Source organism: Balaenoptera borealis (assembly GCF_965194805.1).
Source record: "Balaenoptera borealis genome assembly, chromosome: 12".
Classification (NCBI taxonomy): Eukaryota; Metazoa; Chordata; class Mammalia; order Artiodactyla; family Balaenopteridae; genus Balaenoptera; species Balaenoptera borealis.
Window position 1 is genome coordinate 86,783,664 of NC_138869.1, and position 21,831 is coordinate 86,805,494.

The 21,831-nt window shown below is 45.4% G+C and overlaps 3 protein-coding genes across 6 annotated transcripts; 2 read left to right on the top strand and 1 right to left on the bottom strand.

Moving 5' to 3' along the window:
- Positions 1-1,097: 1,097 nt before the first annotated feature.
- On the bottom strand, positions 1,098-4,280 carry POLR1H (RNA polymerase I subunit H). Of its 2 annotated transcripts, XM_082347065.1 has the most exons (5): positions 4,128-4,280; positions 3,851-4,006; positions 3,521-3,621; positions 3,213-3,322; positions 1,098-1,327 (listed from the first exon to the last, which is right to left on the bottom strand). In XM_082347065.1, exons 2-5 carry the CDS (start codon positions 3,984-3,986, stop codon positions 1,303-1,305), a joined length of 372 nt encoding a protein of 123 aa, XP_082203191.1. In that variant the 5' UTR covers positions 3,987-4,006; positions 4,128-4,280; the 3' UTR covers positions 1,098-1,302. The 2 variants fall into 2 exon arrangements, with proteins under 2 accessions (XP_082203191.1, XP_082203190.1); XM_082347064.1 differs by lacking the exon at positions 1,098-1,327 and having other exon boundaries at positions 3,111-3,322; positions 4,128-4,267.
- Positions 4,281-4,346: 66 nt separating this feature from the next.
- ZFP57 (ZFP57 zinc finger protein) lies at positions 4,347-21,765 on the top strand. 3 transcript variants are annotated; one of them, XM_082346902.1, is made up of 7 exons: positions 4,363-4,443; positions 4,600-4,789; positions 8,921-8,996; positions 17,819-18,322; positions 18,782-18,908; positions 19,380-19,460; positions 20,494-21,765. In XM_082346902.1, exons 4-7 carry the CDS (start codon positions 17,978-17,980, stop codon positions 21,726-21,728), a joined length of 1,788 nt encoding a protein of 595 aa, XP_082203028.1. In that variant the 5' UTR covers positions 4,363-4,443; positions 4,600-4,789; positions 8,921-8,996; positions 17,819-17,977; the 3' UTR covers positions 21,729-21,765. The 3 variants fall into 3 exon arrangements, with proteins under 3 accessions (XP_082203029.1, XP_082203028.1, XP_082203030.1); XM_082346903.1 differs by lacking the exon at positions 4,600-4,789 and having other exon boundaries at positions 4,347-4,443; XM_082346904.1 differs by lacking the exons at positions 4,363-4,443; positions 4,600-4,789; positions 8,921-8,996 and having other exon boundaries at positions 18,166-18,549.
- On the top strand, positions 8,990-17,824 carry LOC309607897 (uncharacterized protein ZNRD1-AS1). The gene has a single exon (XM_082347040.1). The coding sequence runs from the start codon at positions 9,535-9,537 to the stop codon at positions 10,156-10,158; it is 624 nt and encodes a 207-aa protein (XP_082203166.1). The 5' UTR covers positions 8,990-9,534; the 3' UTR covers positions 10,159-17,824.
- Positions 21,766-21,831: the final 66 nt, after the last annotated feature.

Genomic DNA, 21,831 nt, shown 5'->3' on the forward strand with positions numbered 1-21,831 from the left:
CTCACAATATATAAAGGGCCGCACAATTACAAGATAATCGTTACCATCACCTCTTGGTCGCCATTTAAACCAAGGAATGCAGGAATCAGCATTCCCAGACTGAAATTTGAATGTTTATTGTGCCTGGACTAAGCATTTGCTTCCCTTTTAAGTTTTTGGTTTGAACTGAAAAAAAGCAAGATACAACTCAGCATGTATAGTAAATCCCATTAAAAAAAAAAAAAACAAATATCTCTGTGGAATGGGATTCCTTTTGATTTTTACTTTTTTCTTTCTACCTTTCTATATATGAATCTATTACAATGTAAAATATATATATATATTATTTATCTCAAGAGCAATAAAAAAAATTTCCAAAATGTCCACCTGTATCTCAGAGTGTCAGACTTTTTATTGTCCAGACTTACATATCAACTGAATCTGGTTAAGTTTTCTGTTGAATCTCCCACTATCCAAACTCCCACTCTTTGTTTCCCTAAACTCAGGAACCAAATAGATTTAGATAATGAGGGAGTACTTATAATTGCCTTTTTTTTTTTTTAATTTATTTATTTTATTTTTGGCTGTGTTGGGTCTTTGTTGCTGAGCGCAGGCTTTCTCTAGTTGCGGCGAGCGGGGGCTACTCTTCCTTGCGGTGCACGGGCTTCTCATTGCGGTGGCCTCTCCTGTTGCGGAGCATGGGCTCTAGGTGCGCGGGCTCAGTAGTTGTGGCTCGCGGGCTCAGTAGTTGTGGCTCGCGGGCTCTAGAGCACAGGCTCAGTAGTTGTGGCACACGGGCTTGGTTGCTCCGCAGCATGTGGGATCTTCCCGGACCAGGGCTCGAACCCGTGTCCCCTGCATTGGCAGGCGGATTCTTAACCACTGCACCACCAGGGAAGCCCTAGAATTGCCTTTTTATATTAACCTCATTCCTGGCTCCATTTTTTTGTCCTTGTTTTTTGTTTTATTTATTTTTTCCCCTTTTTCTTTTTGTTGTACTAATTTATATTCTCTTTTTGTAGCTGATATATTTGTTGAAAGGACAAATACATCTCTCTAAGCTAATATAAATTTCTTTTGGAAGAAGACAGATTATAAATAACATACATACGTCTGGCTCTTATAGAAAACTATAACTTTAATAAAGGAAACTCAACTAGAGTAGGAGTACTCTGAGGACAATGGTAATCCCCACATGATGATCTGCTTTTCCTCTGGGAGCAAAACACTGCAATCAGGAGACGGACAAAGGATCTAAGAACCCAATATCCTTCACCTTCCAAGGAAGAGAAGGAGAGATTGTTGAGTCGCTCAGAAAAAAAATCAAGAGTCTTCCTTCTCCTGGAACCTATAGAGAAAGAAAGGACTTGTTATATTGACCAAAGGAAGAGGTTCTAGCAGTGTAAGATAAGACAATCAATTAAATAATCAAGAAAGACTTTCATTTATGACCGTGGAGGACTAGCTCCCCTAAACAACCCTCCACAAATTCAAGACAACTAAAAATGCTGGGATTAAAAATATATCTTGCAAATTATGAAGTATGCCAAGATTTCTTAGGAAAACAAAAAGCACTAGCCATAAAAGAAATAAGGATAAAGTAGACCTCGTAAAAATTAAAAACTTCTGGTCATTAAAAAAATAAAAAGTTAAAAAAACAAATAGGTCAGACTGGGAAAAAAATATTTGCAAAAGGCACATCTAACTATAAATATTTTTAATCCATTGGTGAGAAGGCAAGAAAGTAAAGGCAACCTTCACACTGGCTCAAATGATATAAAACCAGGAATCTAGACAGGTAAGTTAAAACTGAAGCCCCTGCTACCATGGTTCCCTTGCTGTTTTGATAGCCACATGGGTGAACTAGAGACAAACCTACAATGTCTGATAGGAGATACTCTGAATAAGTTTGAGACCCCCAAAGGGCTACCCCTTTGTATAAAAGTGAACAAGAAAAAAAAAAAAATCCAACTCTTCAGAAGAGGAATTTGACTGTCTCACTAGGTAGAGGGAGAAAAAAAAAAATCTCCCCTGAGACTTTCTAACCAAAAGCTGGCCTTTACATTGGATTTGCAGTCCAAATTCATACTACCTATGTGCTCCAAAAAACATGAAGCTGAGAATTTATTTAAAGTGATTCTAGCTTGGTAGCACCTCAAGGCACCTGAACAGGAAACACAAATGCTAAGAGTACAGCTTTCACCCCAGGCCTCAAAGAATTCCGTAGTCCAAATTCTAAAAAATCTGAGCTTATCATCAAAAATCACAAAACAAAAAAAGCACCATGAGAGAGTTAGTAGAAATAAAAGATGGCAGCATCAGACCCAAAAAAACTGTGGGTATGAGAATTAGCAGATAGAATATAAATATCATGTTTAGTATATTTAAATGTAATATATATTTTAAGAATAAAAGGAACAATTTAAAATATGATTAAAGAAGTGTGAATTATTAAAAATGAGGAGGGGATTTGAAAGATAATCAAGTAGAACTCAAAAAAAATTTTTTTAAGTAACAATAATTGAAATAAACTGAAGACAGAATTAGTGAACCAGAAGAAAGACCAGAAGAATTTACCCAGAGGCAGAATAAAAAGAGATGGAAAATATAAAAGACAGGGTGAGAGAAATGGAGGATAGAAGGTAAGGTCTAATAAACAACTAATTAATTAGAGCTCCAGAATGTGAGAATTGAGAACATAGGGGAATGGCAATACTCAATGAGATACGGCTGATAATTTTCCAAGGTTGCTGGAAAAAAAAATCAATTCTTACTTTCAGAAAGCCCAACAAATCCCAAACACATAAATAAAAGAAAGCCACATCTTGATATATTGTAGTGAAACTGCAGAACACCAAAGAGAAAGAGGAGTTCTTAAAACTATTCCGTGTTCTTTAAATCACTCAAGAGTAATTCTCACCAAAGTAAAACTACCTTGAGTGCAGCGGAAGATTCCAACATAACACACTGATCACCAAGCAATACTTGCCTTCTGTATTTTTTTCTTTCCTTTTAAATATCTTAAAAGCTTTAATTCACTGGGTATAAAAAGGATAAGAAAAGTGTAATTAAAAAAAAAAAGACCACAAATCTCCCTATTACTTGAACTGTACAGAAATGAGGGATGGAACCAAAGGAAACAACTGTTTATTCAGTACAAAAAGTAAATCGCTGGATTTGTTTAGGTAGCAAACAGACTGAGAAAGGGCAGAGGGGAGGGAAAGGATACGCACTTGCAGTTGGTACAGGTGTAGAAGACGGTCTGCCCTTCATCAGCGGAGCGCATCTGTCTGGTGTGGTATGCCATTCCCTCGTGCCCACATCGAGAGCAGCGCCTGTCAACCTGGGAAGCAACTGGTGGGTTAATAATTCCCCCTACTGATCACAGACATCAGGCTATCACACTCCTCAGACACTGCTGTTTTAAAGACCCCCTCTTCCCTCTTAGAATTGGGTACAAAACACTCCAGATCTGTGCAATCCCCCCTCCATTTCTTTCCCACCCTCCTAACGGGGCCAGTCCTCCATGTCACTCACTTACCACGGGTCCCTGGAACTCAGGTCCTTCCTCCATCGACATGGGCATGGCTGTTCCCAGTTTGTGGAACACAACTGAGGTCTTCACAACCTTCGCCTCAAAGTCTGCGCAGGCAGTAAGAGTTGGTTGTGGAGAGGGCTGACACCCACAACTCCCTCTCGGTTAGGCCAGGAGGCCTTAAATTCTTCCCTTCAGGTTTCGACCCAAGACCAAAAGTGCCTGATACCCTGCTTTAAGGTCCCCCTCTTCAATCCAACCGATCTTGAGGTCCTAAAGCCTCTGACCCTTCCACGCTGGGCCCTCTGCCGGGGCCGCTGCGTACGAGCCCCTCACCTCGCACGTTGATGGAGAAGCCACAGCGAGTACACGCGACCGTATCCTGAGCTCCGGGAAGAGGCAGGACTGAGCCGCAATCCGGACAGAAATCCAGGTCAGACTGAAAGCTGGAGCAGGTGCTGGCGAGGTCCATGATGGACAGGTGGTCGAGGGCTGGGAAGGGGACGAGAGTATTAATAAAAGAAAGAGAGTAACTCCCTCCCCACTGAAGCGTCCTTCATACTCTGTCCCTGGACCTAAGCATACAGAACCCTACCCCTTCTCCCACGCACACCTTGGGCCTCTGCGACCAAGGAGCCCAAATATCCGGAATTCCAAGCCCGGGTCCGGTACTTCGACTTAGGGGCTTATCTGGGGCTGGCGTGAGGGACCAGCCAGCTCCGCGGGCTAGAGGGCCTGCTCTACGCGGCAGCGGAGCAGTGAGAGCACGGCGGGCTAGAGCGTCGATGCGTCCCGCCTCACGATTGGCTGTGACGTCATAATTAATCGCAAACGTGGTCCCGAGAGCCTGGAGAGGGGGAGGAACCTCTCTGAAGGAAAGTTTTAGCGCCACCTTCAGCCTGGTTCTGTGATGTCGGCTAAGGAAACAGGTGATTGAAGATGCGCCTCCGGTTATTTTTCCCCTCAGGACCCAGTACTGGGGTGTTTATTTTATTGGTCTCGAATTTTAAAGGGACGCAGTTGCGGGGAGCGTTTCTCCTGAAAAATCGTACTAACCTTACTGAATACTAATTTCTTTGGACTAGAGAACTACTACTTCCTCCGTTCCCGAGTTGATATTTTTCTTTAGCTGCCGGGCAGTGGTTAAAAACAAAGCGAAACATTCTGGGAGTTACAGTTCTAGCGCTCCTTGGACCTCGCGGTCTAAGCAAGGGCTCTCTGCAGAGCCCCTCCTGGCTCGCGTGCTTTCGGGACTGTTCTGGGCCGTTGGAAGGGGTGAGTCGACTTCTTACGGGGCAGGAAGTGGAGAGGGTGAAGGCGGAGGAGGAACATCTAGTCCTTAGGTACGATAGGAAACAGGGATGAAGTAGGACACTTGGGAAGGGGCTCAGGACTTTGGAGGTGGCGGAGCAGAAGAGGTTGGGACTCCTTCCTCTTTAGATGCCTGCCAGATGAGGGAAGTTAGCATTAGTCAAGGGAGCAACCTTGGGTAGGATTTCAGTAAGACTTGGTCGAGTTTGGCTTTCAGTTGCGGACCCCCTTCCACCTTGTCCCCCACCTCCCATGGACCAACTCTACTTCATCATCGTCATCCCTTAGGTGGACAGCTGACATTTCCCTGATCTTTTATAAAACATGAGGACAAGTATTTTTTAAATCTTGCTATTTTAATTCATCTGTAACCTACCATCTAAAGTATAGAATCTGGGCTTCCCTGATGGCACAGTGGTTAAGAATCCGCCTGCCAATGCAGGGGACACGGGTTCGAGCCCTTGTGGGGGAAGATTCCCACATGCCGTGGAGCGACTAATCCCGTGTGCCACAACTGCTGAGCCTGCGCTCTGGAGCCTGCGAACCACAACTACTGAGCCCGCGTGCCGCAACTACTGAAGTCTGCATGCTTAGAGCCCGTGCTCCGCAACAAGAGAAGCCACCGCAATGAGAAGCCCACGCACCACAACAGAGAGTAGCCCCCCGCTCGCCGCAACTGGAGAAAGCTCGCGTGCAGCAATGAAGACCCAATGCAGCCAAAAATAAATAAATAAAAAATAAAGTATAGAGTCTTTTTTTAAAAATAAATTTATTTATTTATTTATGGCTGAGTTGGGTCTTCGTTGCTGTGTGCGGGCTTTCTCTAGTTGCAGCAAGCAGGGGCTACTCTTCGTTGTGGTGCCTTCTCTTGTTGCAGAGCACGGGCTCTAGGCGCGCCGGCTTCAGTAGTTGTGGCGCTCGGGCATAGCTGCTCCGCGGCATGTGGGATCTTCCCAGACCAGGGATCCAATCCATGTACCCTGCATTGTCAGGTGGATTCTTAACCACTGCGCCACCAGGGAAGTCCCTGAAGTATAGAATCTTGTTGTCCTGAAGGGACAGCTTCTAGATGAGTTTCCTAGTTCGCTTCCCGTCCCTCCAGCCCCGCTCAACCTGATAGTTGTGCTAAGCTCCTTACATATAAAAGTTGTGGAGCCATCACTATTTTCTCCTTTGAACGAGACAAGCTGTGATCTCTCCTAGAGAGAGGCTTTGATCTACTTCTCTCTGCGATAATGGAAACACTCACAGTAGTGAGGGGATTAAAACTCTGAGCAAGCTACTGGAGAGTGACAAGCCTCATAATAATTTGTCCTACAAGGAGAGGTCTGTTGCTGAGCCCGTGATGGTAGGCAAGTTTTTATTCTCTCTTCTCTGTGTGTCTTTCGCCTTTGAAAGTGGAAATTGAAATTAGCCGTCTTTTCTCCCCAACTTTCCTTTTAAAGTTTGACAAAATTCAGTGAAGATCCACCATGAGTTGAATACTGTCCTAATGCAGTAAAGGAACTAAGCATTATAAGGCATGGCCCTTTCCCAACAAAAGCTCACAATCTGTTCAGTTCGTATTTATTAAGCACTTATGTCAGTCTTCGAGCTGAAGTTGGGGCTGCAAAGCTGAAAACTACGGTCTCTGACCTTAAGGAGTACAAATGAGTAATTAGAATGCAATGAAAGTACACTTATAGGACAAAATGTGAGAGCCCAGGATAGGCATATAAAACAAATAGGCCTGTATACTACAAAGAGGACTGGTAAATGTTTTAATAAAAAGATACAGTGTTATGGGGAATGTAAGAGAGAAAGATACTCAGATATTATGTGATGAGGATAATCACCAATCAACAAATCATTAATTTTGAGAATTTGGGATTACAGACTCTAATGTTAAGTACTGTGCTAGATACTATGTACAGAGAAATAAAAGTAAGGTGGTCATATTTTTAAAATCTCAAAATAGGTATATGTAGTCAGGCAAATAAGAATATGCCCAAAAGGTCAGTGAGATCCAGTATTTGTTATCAGATCCTTTCTGATATGATAGATAGATCATTGTATTTGTAGATTGAAAAATTATAGTTCCAACTCTTTATGAGTCTGAATTTCATTATCAAAATGTTAAAAGTGATATATGGATACAGATAGCACAGTGGAAACCATGATTTTCAAATGAGTTGTAGAAATAAAAAATGTGTGTTCATATTCATAGTGTGGCAAAAATCACTGTTACATAGAGTAGACTGGAAAGACTTTATAGTCAGGGCTTGACCTGTGGAGGATGGATACCATTTATTTTTTAATTTTTTTAATTTTTATTTTATTTTATTTTTTTGGCTGCATTAGGTCTTTGTTGCTGCACGTGGGCTTTCTCTAGTTGTGGCGAGCGGGGGCTACTCTTTGTTGCAGTGCGTGGGCTTCTCATTGTGGTGGCCTCTCGTTGCGGAGCACAGGCTCTAGGCACATGGGCTTCAGTAGTTGTGGCAGTGGGCTCAGTATTTGTGGCTCATGGGCTCTAGAGCGCAGGCTCAGTAGTTGTGGCGCACGGGCTTAGTTGCTCTATGGCATGTGGGATCTTCCCGGACCAGGGCTCAAACCCGTGTCGCCTGCATTGGCAGGCGGATTCTTAACCACTGTGCCACCAGGGAAGCCCCAACTGCCATTTATTGAGAACTTACCATATATCAAGCATTTTGCCAGGCTCTTTAATCTAATTCTCATTTGTTCTTTATAACTCCAAGAGGCAAATTTTGGTCTTATATCTCCATTTTGTAGATGAGGAAACTGATTTAGAGAGAGATTAAGTTACTTGCCCTGAGTCACACACTGGGAAGTGGTGGAATTAGGATTCAAGCATAGCCCTGTAAGGCTTCAAAGCCCATGCTCTAAACCATAAATGGTATAAATAAAGGCATAGAGATGAGATGCCAGGCATCCTCAGTGGCTTAAATACGACCTCACAGTGAGCTCAGATTAGACCAGGGATGACACACAAAAAGTTGGTAGTCTTCACTTGTGTTGCCATCAGCCTGTCCTATAAATAAACCCAGAGTAACCACAGAGTCTCATTCCAAGCGGATCAACAGGGAATGGTCTCATAATGGACTTAAGGTGAAGGATGATTGGCAGAATAAGGCAGGCAAGCAGAGGGGTGGGCAGTCAAATAAGAACAGAATTTCAGAACGAAAGATTATAGGGCAGAGATGCTGTATGTGGTGATAGAGGCAGAGAGGGCCCGGATCAAGAAACTGCACAAAGAGAGTGAACTGATAACACTGAAGTCTAGAATTATCTCAGAAGACAAAGGAGGCAGCGGGACTGAGCAATCTGTCATAGATGTGCTTGGGCAAAGCTTCACCAAGGAGCCTGTCTCTTCCCTTGCCCAATCCCTGGTACAGGATTCAGAATGGTTCATGTTGAGTCCACAGGAGAAGTATGCTTTAAGTTTATATGAAAGGATTATGGTTGGTCCTTTATATCTGAGGGTTCCCCATCTGCAGATTCAACTAACTGTGGGTGGAAAATATTTGAAAAAAAAAAAAACTCCCGAAAGTTCCCAAAAGCAAAACTTGAATTTGCCACTTACTGGCAACTATTTACATAGTGTTTACATTGTACTTACGACTATTTACATTGTATTTACAACTATTTACATAATATTTACATTGTAGTAGGTATTACAAGTAATCGAGAGATAATTTAAGGTGTACAGGAGAATGTGCTCAGGTTGTATGCAAATACTGTGCCATTTTATATAAGGGACTAGGTCATGGATTTTGGTATCTGGGGTGGGGGTGGTGAGTCCTGGAACCAAGGGACCTTGGTGGGGGTGTCCGTGGATACCGAGGGATGACTGTATGTACTCTTATTTATATGTTCTTATTAAAAGAGCATTCATTATTCGTTACCATAGGAATGTAGTGGTTTCCCATTGGGAAATGGCCCTGCTGTAGTCCTACCTATTACCAGGTTTTTTCTTTCTGAGGGAAATACCCTTGGCCATGACCAAAACAATTGGGTTTTTTGGTTCAGTCAGTATGAGAGCAGATTTGTTCTGACATCTCTCACATTCTAATCTACCTTTGCTTTTTTGTCTTACAGATTGGCCTGGGCTAAAGTATCTAAAGACCCTAGGATTGCTGCAGGTCAACAGTCCCCACTGGAGAAAAAAATCTTGGTAAATAAATTATCTTAACATCATACAGTTTGAAATGACTAGGAGAAGGAAAGTTAGGTTTAAAACCCTTCCGTCCAAGTGACACTTTCCAGTAGTGTGTCCACAGTGGCAAATGTTTTCCAGTTAAATCTTTACTTGCAAAACAAAGTATTATTTTTAAAACTCCCAACCCTATGTTTTTAAAAAACTAGTTACTGATTTTGGTGGTGAGAACTCCAACTTTCAGAGCTCACAGGCTCACCTAGGAATGATAGAAGTAAAATCACTATTACTCCGAAATTAATGAAAGACCATGGTCCTTTCTTGGTGTCAATAGTGAGCGTAAGCTCCTGTTTAAATATGTTCAAAGTAAAAAGATGGTCATATTTTAAAATTCTGTACCTCACTTTGACAGAATCTAGGTGGCGTGCATACAATAGCAGCAAGACAACTGATAATTCAAAAATATCAAGAGGAGTATGAAACACTCTGTAGGGAGCAAGGTCTTTCTCTTGACTACTGGCTTGCCAAAGCAGAGTCTTATTATAATAAAAGAATAATGGAAATGATGAAAGAACAAGAGACAGGCAATGAAATCAAGAAGAGATTGGAGGGGAAAACAACCCAAAGCATAGAAGGACAAAAACGATATTATTTGGTACCTGAGAGAGAAGTGAAACATGTAGAAATGCACATATATCGAGCAGGACAGGTCGGAGAGTTTAAGAATAAAACATTTAGACAATTACCACCACACCCTACTGAAATAAAATTGCCCAAAATTGTGCCAGAAGTACATGGCATCCAGAACGCACAGAGAAGAAAGCAGGTAAATGAGAGGGAACAGATGCAAATTAAAGCTCACCAGGAACGCATGATTCGAGGGAGAGAACTTGTACAGCAAAAACTCAAGGAAGGAATCTTGAGAAAAGACCAGAGCCTGCCTCCTGTACGTGAGAAGCATGAGAGTGTAAAGAAAGAGATAAAAGAGTATGAAAGTGTTATTGCATATCCACTTTTCCAGCCATGCAGTAGCAGTCGGATTAAAGTGAATATTCTTATGGAAAAGTCTCAGAATAGAGAAGACAATACAATTATCAAGCCATATCAAAGAAGATTCTTAACTATGCCACCCTTTTTGAGAAGTCAAATAGGAAAAATAAAAGATTCAGTGATTTCATGACAAAGTCATGTCTCTTAAATGAACCTTTTTTTTTTTTTTTTTTTTTTAATGCTAGTTCTCTTCTACAGGGTTCAGTGACTATTTTCCCATTTATATCTGATACAGAAGTGTCAGATAGTTCTGGACTTTAAAACTAGCTTGGCTATTTTTAGTTGCCTTGTGTTTGTTCAAGTTGCTTATCCTTTTTGATGTTCATTCCTAATCTGTAAAGTGGGAAAATAATAGTTCATAGCATTTATAGGAGAATTTCATTTTTGTGAAGCATTAGCATGTATTAGATGTTTCATAAATGCTGGGTTTCCCAGTTGGAAAGACCTGGGTTGGACAAAGATGGTGAATAAGGAATTGTTCTTATCTGCCTCTTCCAGTCCCCCTGCCCGCAACCTCAAAGGTTATCTTGATGAGATTGCTATAGGTCACTATGTGGTCTTTTATTTTCCATTCATACCTGTATCGGGGAACTGCTAACCAGGCCGTAAAAGTCTAACTTGTACCATACAATTTCTCTGCATGAGAAACTTAAGTTTGAGAACCTCCTATGTACCAGGCATTGTTAGTCACTGAGATGAATAAAGAGATATCCCTGCCCTTGGCTAGTTTACAACTAGAGGCATAGATCACTCTAAAAACAGATAGTAAAATAGGGTTATGATAGAGGTATGCACAGGTATGTACAGAGGAGGGACATGTGTGTACAGAGGAGGGACATCTAACCTGGCCTAGGTGAGCACGGTGAGGAGGAAGGAGGTCAGAGAATGGAGTGTAGTAATCTCTCATGTTTCTTCCAGCTCCATATTTTGTCACTTTCAGTCACCCACTTAAGCAAGACCTTCCCAATGTTTGGATTTGCTCATAGGTAACCAAACTCACCTTCTCTCAAATAGATGTCCTCCAAAAGTTTGGAAATTTGGGGTTCAGAATTGATGAGTAGAGAATCAGAGAAATGGAAACTGGATGGCCTAAGGAATATTATACTTAAGTTGTGATAATCCTATGCCCACCCTTTTGTATTAGCAGGACACCCTTTACCCAGGATATTGCTAGATCAGCACTGTCCCATAGACCTTTATGCGATAATATAACTGTTCTATAGGTTTGCTCTTCAATACAGTAGCCAGCCATTTCCCACATGTGGCTACTGAGCATTTGAAATGTGGCTGGTGCACCTGAGGAACTGAATTTTTAATTTTACTTAATTTGCATTAATTTTAAATTGCTACATGTGGCAAGTGACTGCTGTATTGTACAGCATGGCACTAGATAAATATAACTCCTGTGTTCTAGACTTCAATCCCACAATCCATTTTCTGTCTTTGACAATATTTGCAGGTATAATAGATCACTGCTTACTTACATTAGTATAAGTTTAGTTTCCTTTATATTTGAGATGCTCCTTAATCCCATGAAGAGATTCAAAAAGCACTGTAGGCAAATTCTGTGTGGAAATGAGGTGGCTGAAGTTGCTTAAATTGGGTTCAGAAACTAGCCCTCCCTTTGCTCCTTCTGGAATTTGACCAGGACACATACGAAAATCTCATTCCTACCCACCTGATTTGCCTCATGCAGACTTTTTTGTCCTATCTGTTCTCTGGTCTTCCATCATCATGTTGCAGCTTTAGATTTTATACCTTGCAAAGATGTGGTTCCTCAGGATGCAGAGGCAAAAGACTTAGAAATTCAAATCAATAGGGTAATGATACAGCCTTTGAGTTGAGTGGGATTGAAAAGTAACCTAATACATAACTGTTGGTAATTGTTTACCATGAAGATATTCACTGCTGGACCATCCTTTTGACCTTTAAATGTACTCAAATCTCTCCCATCTAAATAAGCTACTACTACGTGGGAATTCCCTGGTGGTCCAGTGGTTAAGACTCTGTGATCTCACTGCCGAGGGCCCAGGTTCAATCCCTGGTCAGGGAAAAATCCCACAAACTGAGTGGTGCAGCCAAAAAAATTTTTAAAAAGAATAAATAAGCTACTATGCTATTTCTTTGCACTCCTTTAAAGCCAAGTCCCTTAGAAAGTCTATACCAGCTCCCTGCATTCTAGTTTCAGTGCCCATCAATCCACCAAATCCCTTTTTGGGGAGTCATCAGCAAAGAGCTCCGTGTGGCTAAATCCAATGGACAGTTAAGGGTGGAATGAAAAGGAGAAGGTGCCAACAACAGGCAGAAGACCCGATAGGCATTTGGCAACAAGAGGGATCAACAATTCAAGTGTAAGAATGCATGACACAGAAAACAAGAGGCCAAGGAAGAGCAACAGTCCTTAGAAGTTGGAGATCAGGCAGGAAACCAATGGAACCCATTTAAGGAACAGGAGTAGGGTATCAAAGGAATAAGATAAACAAACAGTTATAAGACTCAGGATAAAACACACGAATAGGAATAGAAGCACTGACAAATCCAGGACGTAGAACTATTGAATTGGGTTCCACTAGGGATGGGACAAGTCTGAGTCTTAGGCTGAGCTGAGCCAATAGTTGAGGGTTAAGAAAGTCCAAAATAGAAACAAAACTTACCAGGTCACAGGGGCAGGAGACAAAGCAGATAATTACTATAACCCTCATACTGACTCAGTTACATGAGATAAGAATTTGAACTCATTAAAGCATGCCTGATATTATCTTTAACCATGGAAGTCATAGTGGCTTGAAAATTGAGCCTCAGGATATAAGGTGTACAAGGTTGGCATGTTGTTTTAAATAGAACTAATTATAAAGTCTTTCATTGGAGTAGCACTACAAATTACAGTAAGGTTGAACAGGAGTACATTTTATCCTTCAAGGGGGATGGTAAGCAGATCAGCAAGGCCATTTAGCATAGGCAAATAAAAGGCAAACCATTGCTGCGTTTCCTGGGAGGCCAAAAACATGGCACAGATTAGTTTCAAGGGGCACAATGGTATGGATGGAGAAGGCTGGGCTAGAATAACAGCACTGTACCCTACAGTGTCAACAGTGGTGAGGCGCCGCTGATAGCCCTTGAGGGGGTCAAAGAGCCAATGAAGTCCATCTGCCAGGAGCAGATGAGGACAATGCCCCTTGCTATGTGGCCTCCCTCATCGTAAGACAAGTCAACTTTTGGCAGTAATTGCAAGTCCAAATCAGAAACTGAGTCCTTTACTGTGTGCCCAGTCTATGATGGTGAATGTCTTGCCATGTCTGGTATGATGATGGACTCAGGCAGCAGTGGGGACTGTCTTCACAAAACATGTTTCCATCAGCAGCTTGATTCCAGTCAATTCCATCAGCAACGAGGCTCTTCTTGTGGGCATTCACCTGAGTGACCCAGATGGTTAGATAAGCAGTTATGGTTTATTTCCACAGTTTGCAGCTCCAAAGACAGATGTCTCACCAGTCCAGTTTTTCAAGTGGCGTACCACATAGGTAGGCAACAGCACAAGAGTCAGTAAAATTATAGGAAGGTTGATCAAAGAGGTTATTGGCGAGAGCTATGAAATGACCTTGTGTTCTACCCACCAAGAGGAGCGACAACATCCATTTTTGGCTCTGCATCAGTGGCAATGAGATTGAATGGCTGCATCAGCCAGGGACAGCATTGGGTTTCAGCCTAGCCGAACCGCAGTGAACCAGGGCCAGGCATTTAGGGGAATCTCTGTGAACTGAGAGCCCCATGGGACCAGCAGCTTTGCTTCAGTTGGCAGAGTAGGGGATAAAGTTTTTCCCAGAGGGATATCTGCCACTTTTCCATGTAAAGTAGAGATGTTGAAGCCAGGCCAGCCACATCCTTAAATATACCATTTCCAAATGAGGATTATTGGATCCTTCCCACTTTGTTAGAAGTTGAGTCCAAGTTGACCTACCCCCAAATGTGAGCATTAAGCTAGAGTGTCAGAAGGCCTCCATGGGTCAGGGGTTTAGTTTTGATAGGAGCCCAGTAGCAAGCTGATGCTGCTTTTCAAGATGAGTGTACCCAGTAACCATGTTAGGAAGGTGGCAGGTCCAAAACCCTAAGGGGTGCCACTGAGCACAGGCTGCCTCCATCACCATCTCCACCAGCCTACTGTCTCCATTTGACTCTGTGGGAGCCTCCTCAGCCCACCCACATGAATGGTCTGTCCACAAGGGCAGATCACAGGGTCAGGTACCTTGGGAACACTAAGAGATTTAAAACCTGCATCTGCCAGCCATCCAGTACTAACCATGGATCCAAGACTCCAGTGTACAGACTTGAAAGCAGGGGGTCTGGTTTCCTGTCCCAGTACAACCAGATGTGCACTTTGACAAGGCTCAACATCTCTGAGCCTGTTTCCTCATCTGTGAAGACAGAATAACAAATTCCTACCTCACAAGATGTTTGTGAGGATTTAATGGAGGCTATGTTTACAAGTTTTTTTTTGTAAATTGCAAAACCCCATGCCAATGTGAAATATAAAATATGATCATGATACAAAATGGTATATGGTAAATGCTAATTAAGTGGAAAGGAAATAAATGTGATTTCCATTGAGGTGATTTAAAAAAAAAAAAAGGCATTACTGAGAAAGGTCAAACTCGGTTTGGGTAAGTGGCCAAGGTAAGTAAAACTTTACCTGAACATGTCCTCTCTGCTCCCCTACCTCTGTCTGCTGTCATCATTTAAGTCACAGCGGTTTGCCTTCACTTTTCTTTCTTTCTCTCTTTTTAAAATTAATTTATTTTATTTTATTTATTTATGGCTGCATTGGGTCTTCCTTGCTGCTTGCAGGCTTTCTCTAGTTGCAGCAAGCAGGGACTTCTCTTCCTTGAGGTGCCTTCTCTTGTTGCAGAGCATGGGCTCTAGGCGTGCGGGCTTCAGTAGTGGCGCGCAGGCTCAGTAGCTGTGGCTCACGGGCTCAGTAGTTGTGGCTTGTGGGCTCTAGAGCGCAGGCTCAGTAGTTGTGGCGCCCGGGCTTAGTTGTTCTGTGGCATGTGGGATCTTCCTGGACCAGGGCTCAAACCCCTGTGCCCTGCATTGGCAGGCGGATTCTTAACCACTGCGCCACCAGGGCAGTGCTGCCTTTGCTTTTTTAAGGTGCTGTGTGCCTCCAGGTCTCTTTCTGGGAGCGCGTAAAGGTCTCATTTTTCTCCTTTGGGCTCTAGGTGATGGTGGTTGGTGATTATGTGTTTTGATCAGAGGTAATTTAATCCTTTTTTCCCCCAAGACTAAATTAAGACTGGGAATGAGATCCGAGCGCTAGGTGGGACCAGCGGCTGCAATTGGTAGGAGGAATGGGCTAGTGGGGCGGGGCGGGTCCTCGTCCTTTTAAGCTTCCTAGACTGTGAACTCTTGACCTTGGCGGGCCCACAAGCTTAACCCGGCAGGATGCATGGTGGCCTTTCGGAAACAGGCGAGGAGAGCGGGGCCGGTGCTGGGCCCTGGTGGGGCCGGGACGGGGTCGTGGGCAGCCGGTAAACGTGCGCTGGGGTGGAGCGGGCTCGCCGCTGGCCCCTCGGAAACCCTACGTCCCAAAGTCCCGGTCCTCGGCAGCGGCGGGTGAGTAGGACAGCGGGGAGTTGAGCTCGCGGTGGTGGAAGTTAGTGAAGGGTCTTTGTCCCGCAACCTTCCGCCCCTGACCTCGGCAGGCGAGGGGAGCTTCCAACCCCTGGGGCCCATGGGGAAACCTGGGTTAGGGTATGGCCCAGGGCGCCGACCACTCCGGCCGCGTGGGGGACTCGGCGAAGAGGACGGGCTCCTGGCACGTGCTGAAAAAGTCGGGATCGCAGCAACGAAGTTTCGGGGCAGACAGGCATCGGGCAGTGCCGTCCCAGTCAACGGGACCAGTTCAGGGCACAGAAACCCCAACCAGTGGGTATTAACGAGCGTGCCACGCAGTGGTGAGCGAAACTCTCCGTCCCTGCCCGCGGGAGGCCCCGAGACCGGAGTGTGGGGCTGCGCGCGCAGTGACGGGAGGTACGCCCTGTGGGCTCGCGATCTGGTCCGGCAGAGCTGGGCAGGAGCTGCAAAGGGTCCTTGAGGGACAGAGCAGAGACCCGAAGACCGGGTGAGAAGGGCAAATCCCGAGGGTCGTTTTGCTTGGCTGAAGGGCAAAAAACAATAGTGGCTGGAACACCGGGGTGGGGGGCGGCGAGGGCGGACCCCACGAAGCCTGGCAGGTGTGGTGGGGATTTCAGTCGTCCTCAGAATTGCTATGGGAAACCATGGACGGGTTTGGGGTTAGAGAGAGATTGGGTGGACTCAGAGAACTGGAAAATGGCGACACATTTCCTCGAGGGATTTACATTCTGGAAGGGCAGGGACGGGCCGGCAACAGGTAAACCCATCTGCGCGGAAAGTCTGTTGAGTTATATCCAGCCTCTTTCCATCGCGGCCCAGCCGGCTTGAGCTCTGGGGCGTGTGGATGTAGAAAGTACTATCGAGGTAAAAGTGCCAGAGGCAGGCAGCAGCTGCCAGAAATTTCAGTCTCCATAGTCATGCTCCCTTCCCAAACCGGAGAACCAGCTTAGAATCTGGACCGAGGGCCTCAGGCTACAACCCGCAGCAAATGCTTTTTGAGAACGACTGACAGGGGTGGGTCTTTCCTGCGGGAGAACAGGAAAGCCAGGACCTTGAGGATACTATTACTGAGACTGTTTTGAAGTGCTACTTTCATTGTGTTTGGCTGGAGAGTAGGAGAATAATCCAGACCTGCCCCTCTCATGCAATGATCGTGGATGGTCTTGAAAGAAAGGAAGGGAGGGAGGGAAGGAGGGACTCAACTTCACCTCCCAGGAATGCACCTTTCCTGCCAGCTTTCTTTTTAGCGATCCCACTAACTCCACTGTTGAATGCCCTTTTCCTTGCTGGCATTTTCAATTCTACCACCTTTCAGAAAAAGTGAAAGGAAGAAAGTCAACAGGTTTTTATGTCTTCATTCTTTTCATTCCATCTGGAGGGAGGAGAAGCCGGGTGAGTGGCTGTCAGTAGGAGGAGGTGGGAGTTCAGCCACGTGTGGGCAGAGCAGGAACTTCCTGGGCTAGGCAGGCAGCCCAGCGCCGGGCTCCTTGGGAGCCCTGCAGAAGCATTTGCTGTTGGGTTGTTACCATTATCATTCTTTTTTTTTTTTTTTGGCCATGCCTCGAGGCATGTGGGATCTTAGTTCCTGGACCAGAGATCAAACCCATGCCCCCTGCAGTGAGAGCTAGGACTCTTAACCACTGGACCACCAGGGAAGTCCCTCTATTATCATTCTTTACAAGGATCTGTATGTATTAAAAATCCACAGAATCGTATATTTTTGGGTCCTGGATGGGATTTTAGAGAGTCTCCTTTAATCTCATTTTCCAGTGAAACCAGATCAGAATGAAGAAACTTGTACAAGGTGGTTTGTGACAGATCCAGGGCTGGTTACCTCAGGCACGTGCTTTCTTTCCAGAATACCGTACTGTTGCTCTAGAGAGGGCTTTGGGACAGCGGAAATCACGTCCTCAGTGGTAGAGTCAAGGCTTTGAACACAAACTCTGCTGTGGACCGGGAGTATCCTTGAGCACATTACTTAGCATCTCTGTACTTTAGGTTCCTTAATATGGGGTCATTAATCATTACCTCATGGGGCAGTGCTGAGGGGTTTTAGGTACAAAGCAGGGGTTCAGTAACTCTTGGTGTTCCCTGACCAAATTAGGAAACTGCTGTTCCTCACTCCCCCTCTTGCTGATATGATTTCTCTCTGACCTCAGGTTCCTAGAGGTGGGCACCAGCCAGCGGCTAGAAACAGGGTGAAGCAGAAGGCAGACGACGCCTTCAGAGCCCCAACCTGGTGTTACTGAACAGTGGGTGCTGAGCCAAGGGTGACCAGCTTCCTGAACTCTGTGGCCTAGGCTTGGAGGGAATCAGAGATGTTCTCAGCTGTGGAAGAGGAGAATTTGGACAGCAGGACAAAGAAGGAAGACAGTCCCCTGGAGCAGATACCTTTGCCACCAGAGGCCACATCAAACCCTGGGGCCTTTTCAAAGTCTCTCCATCCGCTCAGTCACTGGGAGGTAGACAGCCCCAGGAAGGAGCCCAGTCAGCCTTGGGGGCCAGGCCAGGAGTGGATAAAGCTAGAAAGAGACATCAGGGAAGAGAAGGTGTTTGACCTGCTGAAGCCAATTGAACCTGTACAGAAGCTGCTCCCTCAGGTGGATGAAGAGGCCCTGCAGGAAGCCGTGAAGGGAGAATGCTGGTGGAAGGCGTGGGTGAAGGTGAGGAGACCAAGCGAGAGACAGAGGGAGGGACTGGGTCCTGGACTCCAGGAGCTCTTTCATCCATTATCCTGTCTACAGAACAAATGGAATCTCAAGAGTGTTCCAAGCTGAACAGCACCCAGGAGAAGGGGTTTCAAGGACTTTTTTTCAGACTCCACACCACGCTGGCATCCTTGAAGGAGTACCTGCTGAAATTCATCAGAGTGGCAGCCTTTTTCCTTTGTGTTCTTCCTACTTATATTCAGTATATACCCCTCCTTTCTCCTCCCACATTGTTCTTCCCTCCTCTCCATCCTTCCTTTCCTGTCTGTACATTAAAGTTGCTGGCTTTGTACTTGTCTTTTCCTATTTCTCCCTTCCTTCCATGTTTTTCTTTTTCTCTTAGTTGTCTGAATCTTGAGACTGGATGTCTGTCTGTCTATATACAGACTCTCTGAATCTCTCCTGTTCTTCCAGAAGCCAGTCACCTCTGAGGATGTGGCAGTGAATTTCACCCAGGAAGAGTGGGAATGTCTAGATGCCAGTCAGAGGGTACTCTACCAGGACGTTATGTCAGAGACCTTCAGAAACCTGATGTCTGTGGGTAAGAGGCTGGGGTTCCTCACAAGCCCTCTGTCCCAGGCCTCTGGAACATCTTGTTTCCCTGGGCAGGTAGATCAGCTCACAGTTAGCTTCACTGATCCTTGGTTCTATACGTTCCAGGTATGCAAGATCTGGGTTACTAGGCTCAGGGTGAAAGAAGAAATGAAAGCTTGCATGAAGGCAAAGATAAGGCTTGTAACATGATGATAATGTTCTCAAAGTGTGCAAATCTGCCTATTCATCCAACTAGTATTTACTGAGTCACTCCTATTATGTACCAGGCACTTTGTTAAGAGCTGGCCTTTTGTGTCTCTCCTCCCTGCACGTAAGTGTCCCAGATTATGGCTCTTAAACCAAATATAACGGAAGAAGGTAGCCTGTTGTCCCCATCAGGTGTGAAGGGGCCAAGCCTGGGACCTCAACTCTTCCTCTCCTTCCCACTCCCCAGTCAGAATCTTTCTGTCTAATCCAGATCTGATCGCCAAGTTTGAACAAGAAGAGAAACAGTGGAGAGCAGATCTCCGTCCCCCAAACGGAGAAGGCCTTCATTCAGGTAAGAATTGCAAAGGAGAGAGGAGGGTGAAAAGGACCCAGGACATGCCTTGGGAGGATGGAAATGACTAAGAGGATCGGGGTCTGCATACCCACTCCTAGCCTGCATCCTTCCTGCCTGGTCAGACGTGGAGCTGGAAGAAACCTTGACATCATCTGCTCAAGTCCCCTGGCTTCAAGAAGATGAGTATCTAAGCCAGTCAGGACAAATGAATATCTTCAGTTTCTAGAGATGGAGAGATTCCATGTCAGTTGCTTATGTCAGTGATACCGCCTTGATTAAAAAGTCCTTTCCGGGACTTCCCTGGTGGTCCAGTGGGTAAGACTCCATGCTCCCAATGCAGGGGGCCCGGGTTTGATCCCTGGTTAGGGAACTAAGTCCCACATGCTGCAACTAAGATCTGGCGCAGCCAAAATAAATAAGTAAATAAAAAAAATTTTTTTTTAAAGTCCTTTCCAAAAGAAAAGAAAGGGAAGGGAGACGAGCTTGATGCTGAGTTGGACCAGGGGAGACTTGTTCTTAAGAGTAGAATAAAGACTTGAGAGAAATTTAAGTCTGAGCTGACCTCGCTCCTGGTTTGCCAGGACAATCCTGGTTTATGCTTCTCATCCTAGCTTGATTGTTAATAGCACCTTCCGTCACTCAAGTGTCCCAATTTGCATGATGTATTATGAGGTCACCTGTGGGTATCTGGGGTGTCTGGGAGTACGAACAAAATTGAAAATGAGAGGAATTAATGCACATGGTAAATCAACTATACTTCAATTTAAAAACAAAAGAAAATGAAAGGAAATGGATTTCAAGAAATGTTAAAATTTTGATCTCTGATATTGTTGGAAGATTCCAGTTAAATTTTTATTTGCTTTTAATTGGAAAAAGTTTATTCTTATCTCTGGCCTCTGAGGTCTAAGAGTGAGTGTGAATGTCAGGTGGGAGAGGGAGGGCAGAAAGAGGGGAAGTCGCTTGGACTGAAGGGAGAGCTTGTGTCAGGGTTGTCGTGGTGAATCTCGCTATTCTTCCTCATTCCATACAGGAGGCACGAGAGAGGAACTTCAAGAACAGAGTCAGAGTTTGGGAGATGAGGGAAATAGCGATGACAAGAAGGTCTCCCTTGCTCGCAGAAGGGCAGGCCCATCCTCTGCTCCAGCTGGGTCCCTGGACAGGACACCAGTGTTCCCAGCATCCTGGGCTGGGCCACCCTTTACCTGCCATACCTGTGGCAGGTGCTTCAGCAAGCGCTCCAGCCTCTACAACCACCAGTTTGTTCACAGCTGCGGCCAGTGTGGGAAGTCCTTCCTGAACCCCAAGGACCTCAGCTACCACCGGCGCAAGCACCTTGGGGAGAGGCCCTTCTGCTGCTCACTCTGTGACAAGACCTACTGTGATGCTTCTGGACTGAGCCGTCACCGCCGTGTCCATCTGGGTTACCGGCCCCATTCGTGTCCCTTCTGTGGGAAGTGCTTTCGGGACCAGTCAGAGCTCAAACGCCACCAGAAGATACACCAAGGCCAGGAGCTGGGGGCTGGAAACCAGAAGCATATCGTGAAGATTCCAGACAACACAGCTGGATTCCAGGGGCTGGCAACTGCGAACAATGCACCAGTGGCCGGGACCCAAGGACCCTCATTTAAAACCACGGGTCCCGAGGCTCAGACCCAGCCACCTATAGACAGGAGCCAGGCACCTGCGACCAAGAACCAGGTAATCACTGGGAAGGCTCAGCTCCCAGTCGTTACAACCCCAGAGCCTGTGACCAGGACCCAGGCAGCCAACAAGAGAGCCGCCCGCCTGGATACCAAGTCCAGCTCTCACCCAGGAAAGCCTTCAAGACTCAAGGTCTTCTCTTGCCCTCATTGTCCCTTGACTTTTAGCAAGAAAATCTGTCTCTCCAGCCACCAGAAGGCCCACTTCACAGAGCAGTCCAACCGCTGCTTCCACTGCGGCAAGTCCTTCACTTTATTCTCTGGGCTGGTCAGGCACCAACAGACTCACTGGAAGCAGAAGCTCTACTGTTGCCCTATCTGCGACGTCTGCTTTGGGGAGAAAGAGGACCTTCTGGGTCACTGGGGGGGCTACAGGGGCAAGGGGATCTGCCTGGGCAGTCCCCATAAATGCTGGGCGATCCTGGGTCAGTGGCTTGGCTTCTTTCCCCATGCCTCCACTGTGGCAGGGGAGGAGATGGATCTTTCTCCTGGATCCATACCCTCAGGAGAGGGAAGGAAGGGAGGGGAGAAGGCAGCAGAGGAAAGAAAGCAGATAAGGCAGTGAAGGTCTTGGAATGTAAATAAATGGCCTTTCCACCCGAGGTCTTTCTCTGTTTGGTTTTCCTGAGGGCTGACCTCCAGGGTAAGAAGACTGGGGTAGAGGAAGA

Bases quoted from the DNA above. Each gene is read 5' to 3' on its own strand.
- POLR1H (XM_082347064.1), bottom strand. From the start codon at position 3,986: ATGGACCTCGCCAGCACCTGCTCCAGCTTTCAGTCTGACCTGGATTTC. The intron at 3,622-3,850 runs GTGAGGGGCTCG...CTGCCTGCGCAG, and splicing joins CTTCTCCATCAACGTGCGAG to ACTTTGAGGCGAAGGTTGTG. The intron at 3,323-3,520 runs GTAAGTGAGTGA...GTTGCTTCCCAG, and splicing joins CTGAGTTCCAGGGACCCGTG to GTTGACAGGCGCTGCTCTCG.
- LOC309607897 (XM_082347040.1), top strand. From the start codon at position 9,535: ATGGAAATGATGAAAGAACAAGAGACAGGCAATGAAATCAAGAAGAGA.
- ZFP57 (XM_082346903.1), top strand. From the start codon at position 17,978: ATGTTCTCAGCTGTGGAAGAGGAGAATTTGGACAGCAGGACAAAGAAG. The intron at 18,323-18,781 runs GTGAGGAGACCA...CTGTTCTTCCAG, and splicing joins GGTGGAAGGCGTGGGTGAAG to AAGCCAGTCACCTCTGAGGA. The intron at 19,461-20,493 runs GTAAGAATTGCA...CATTCCATACAG, and splicing joins CGGAGAAGGCCTTCATTCAG to GAGGCACGAGAGAGGAACTT.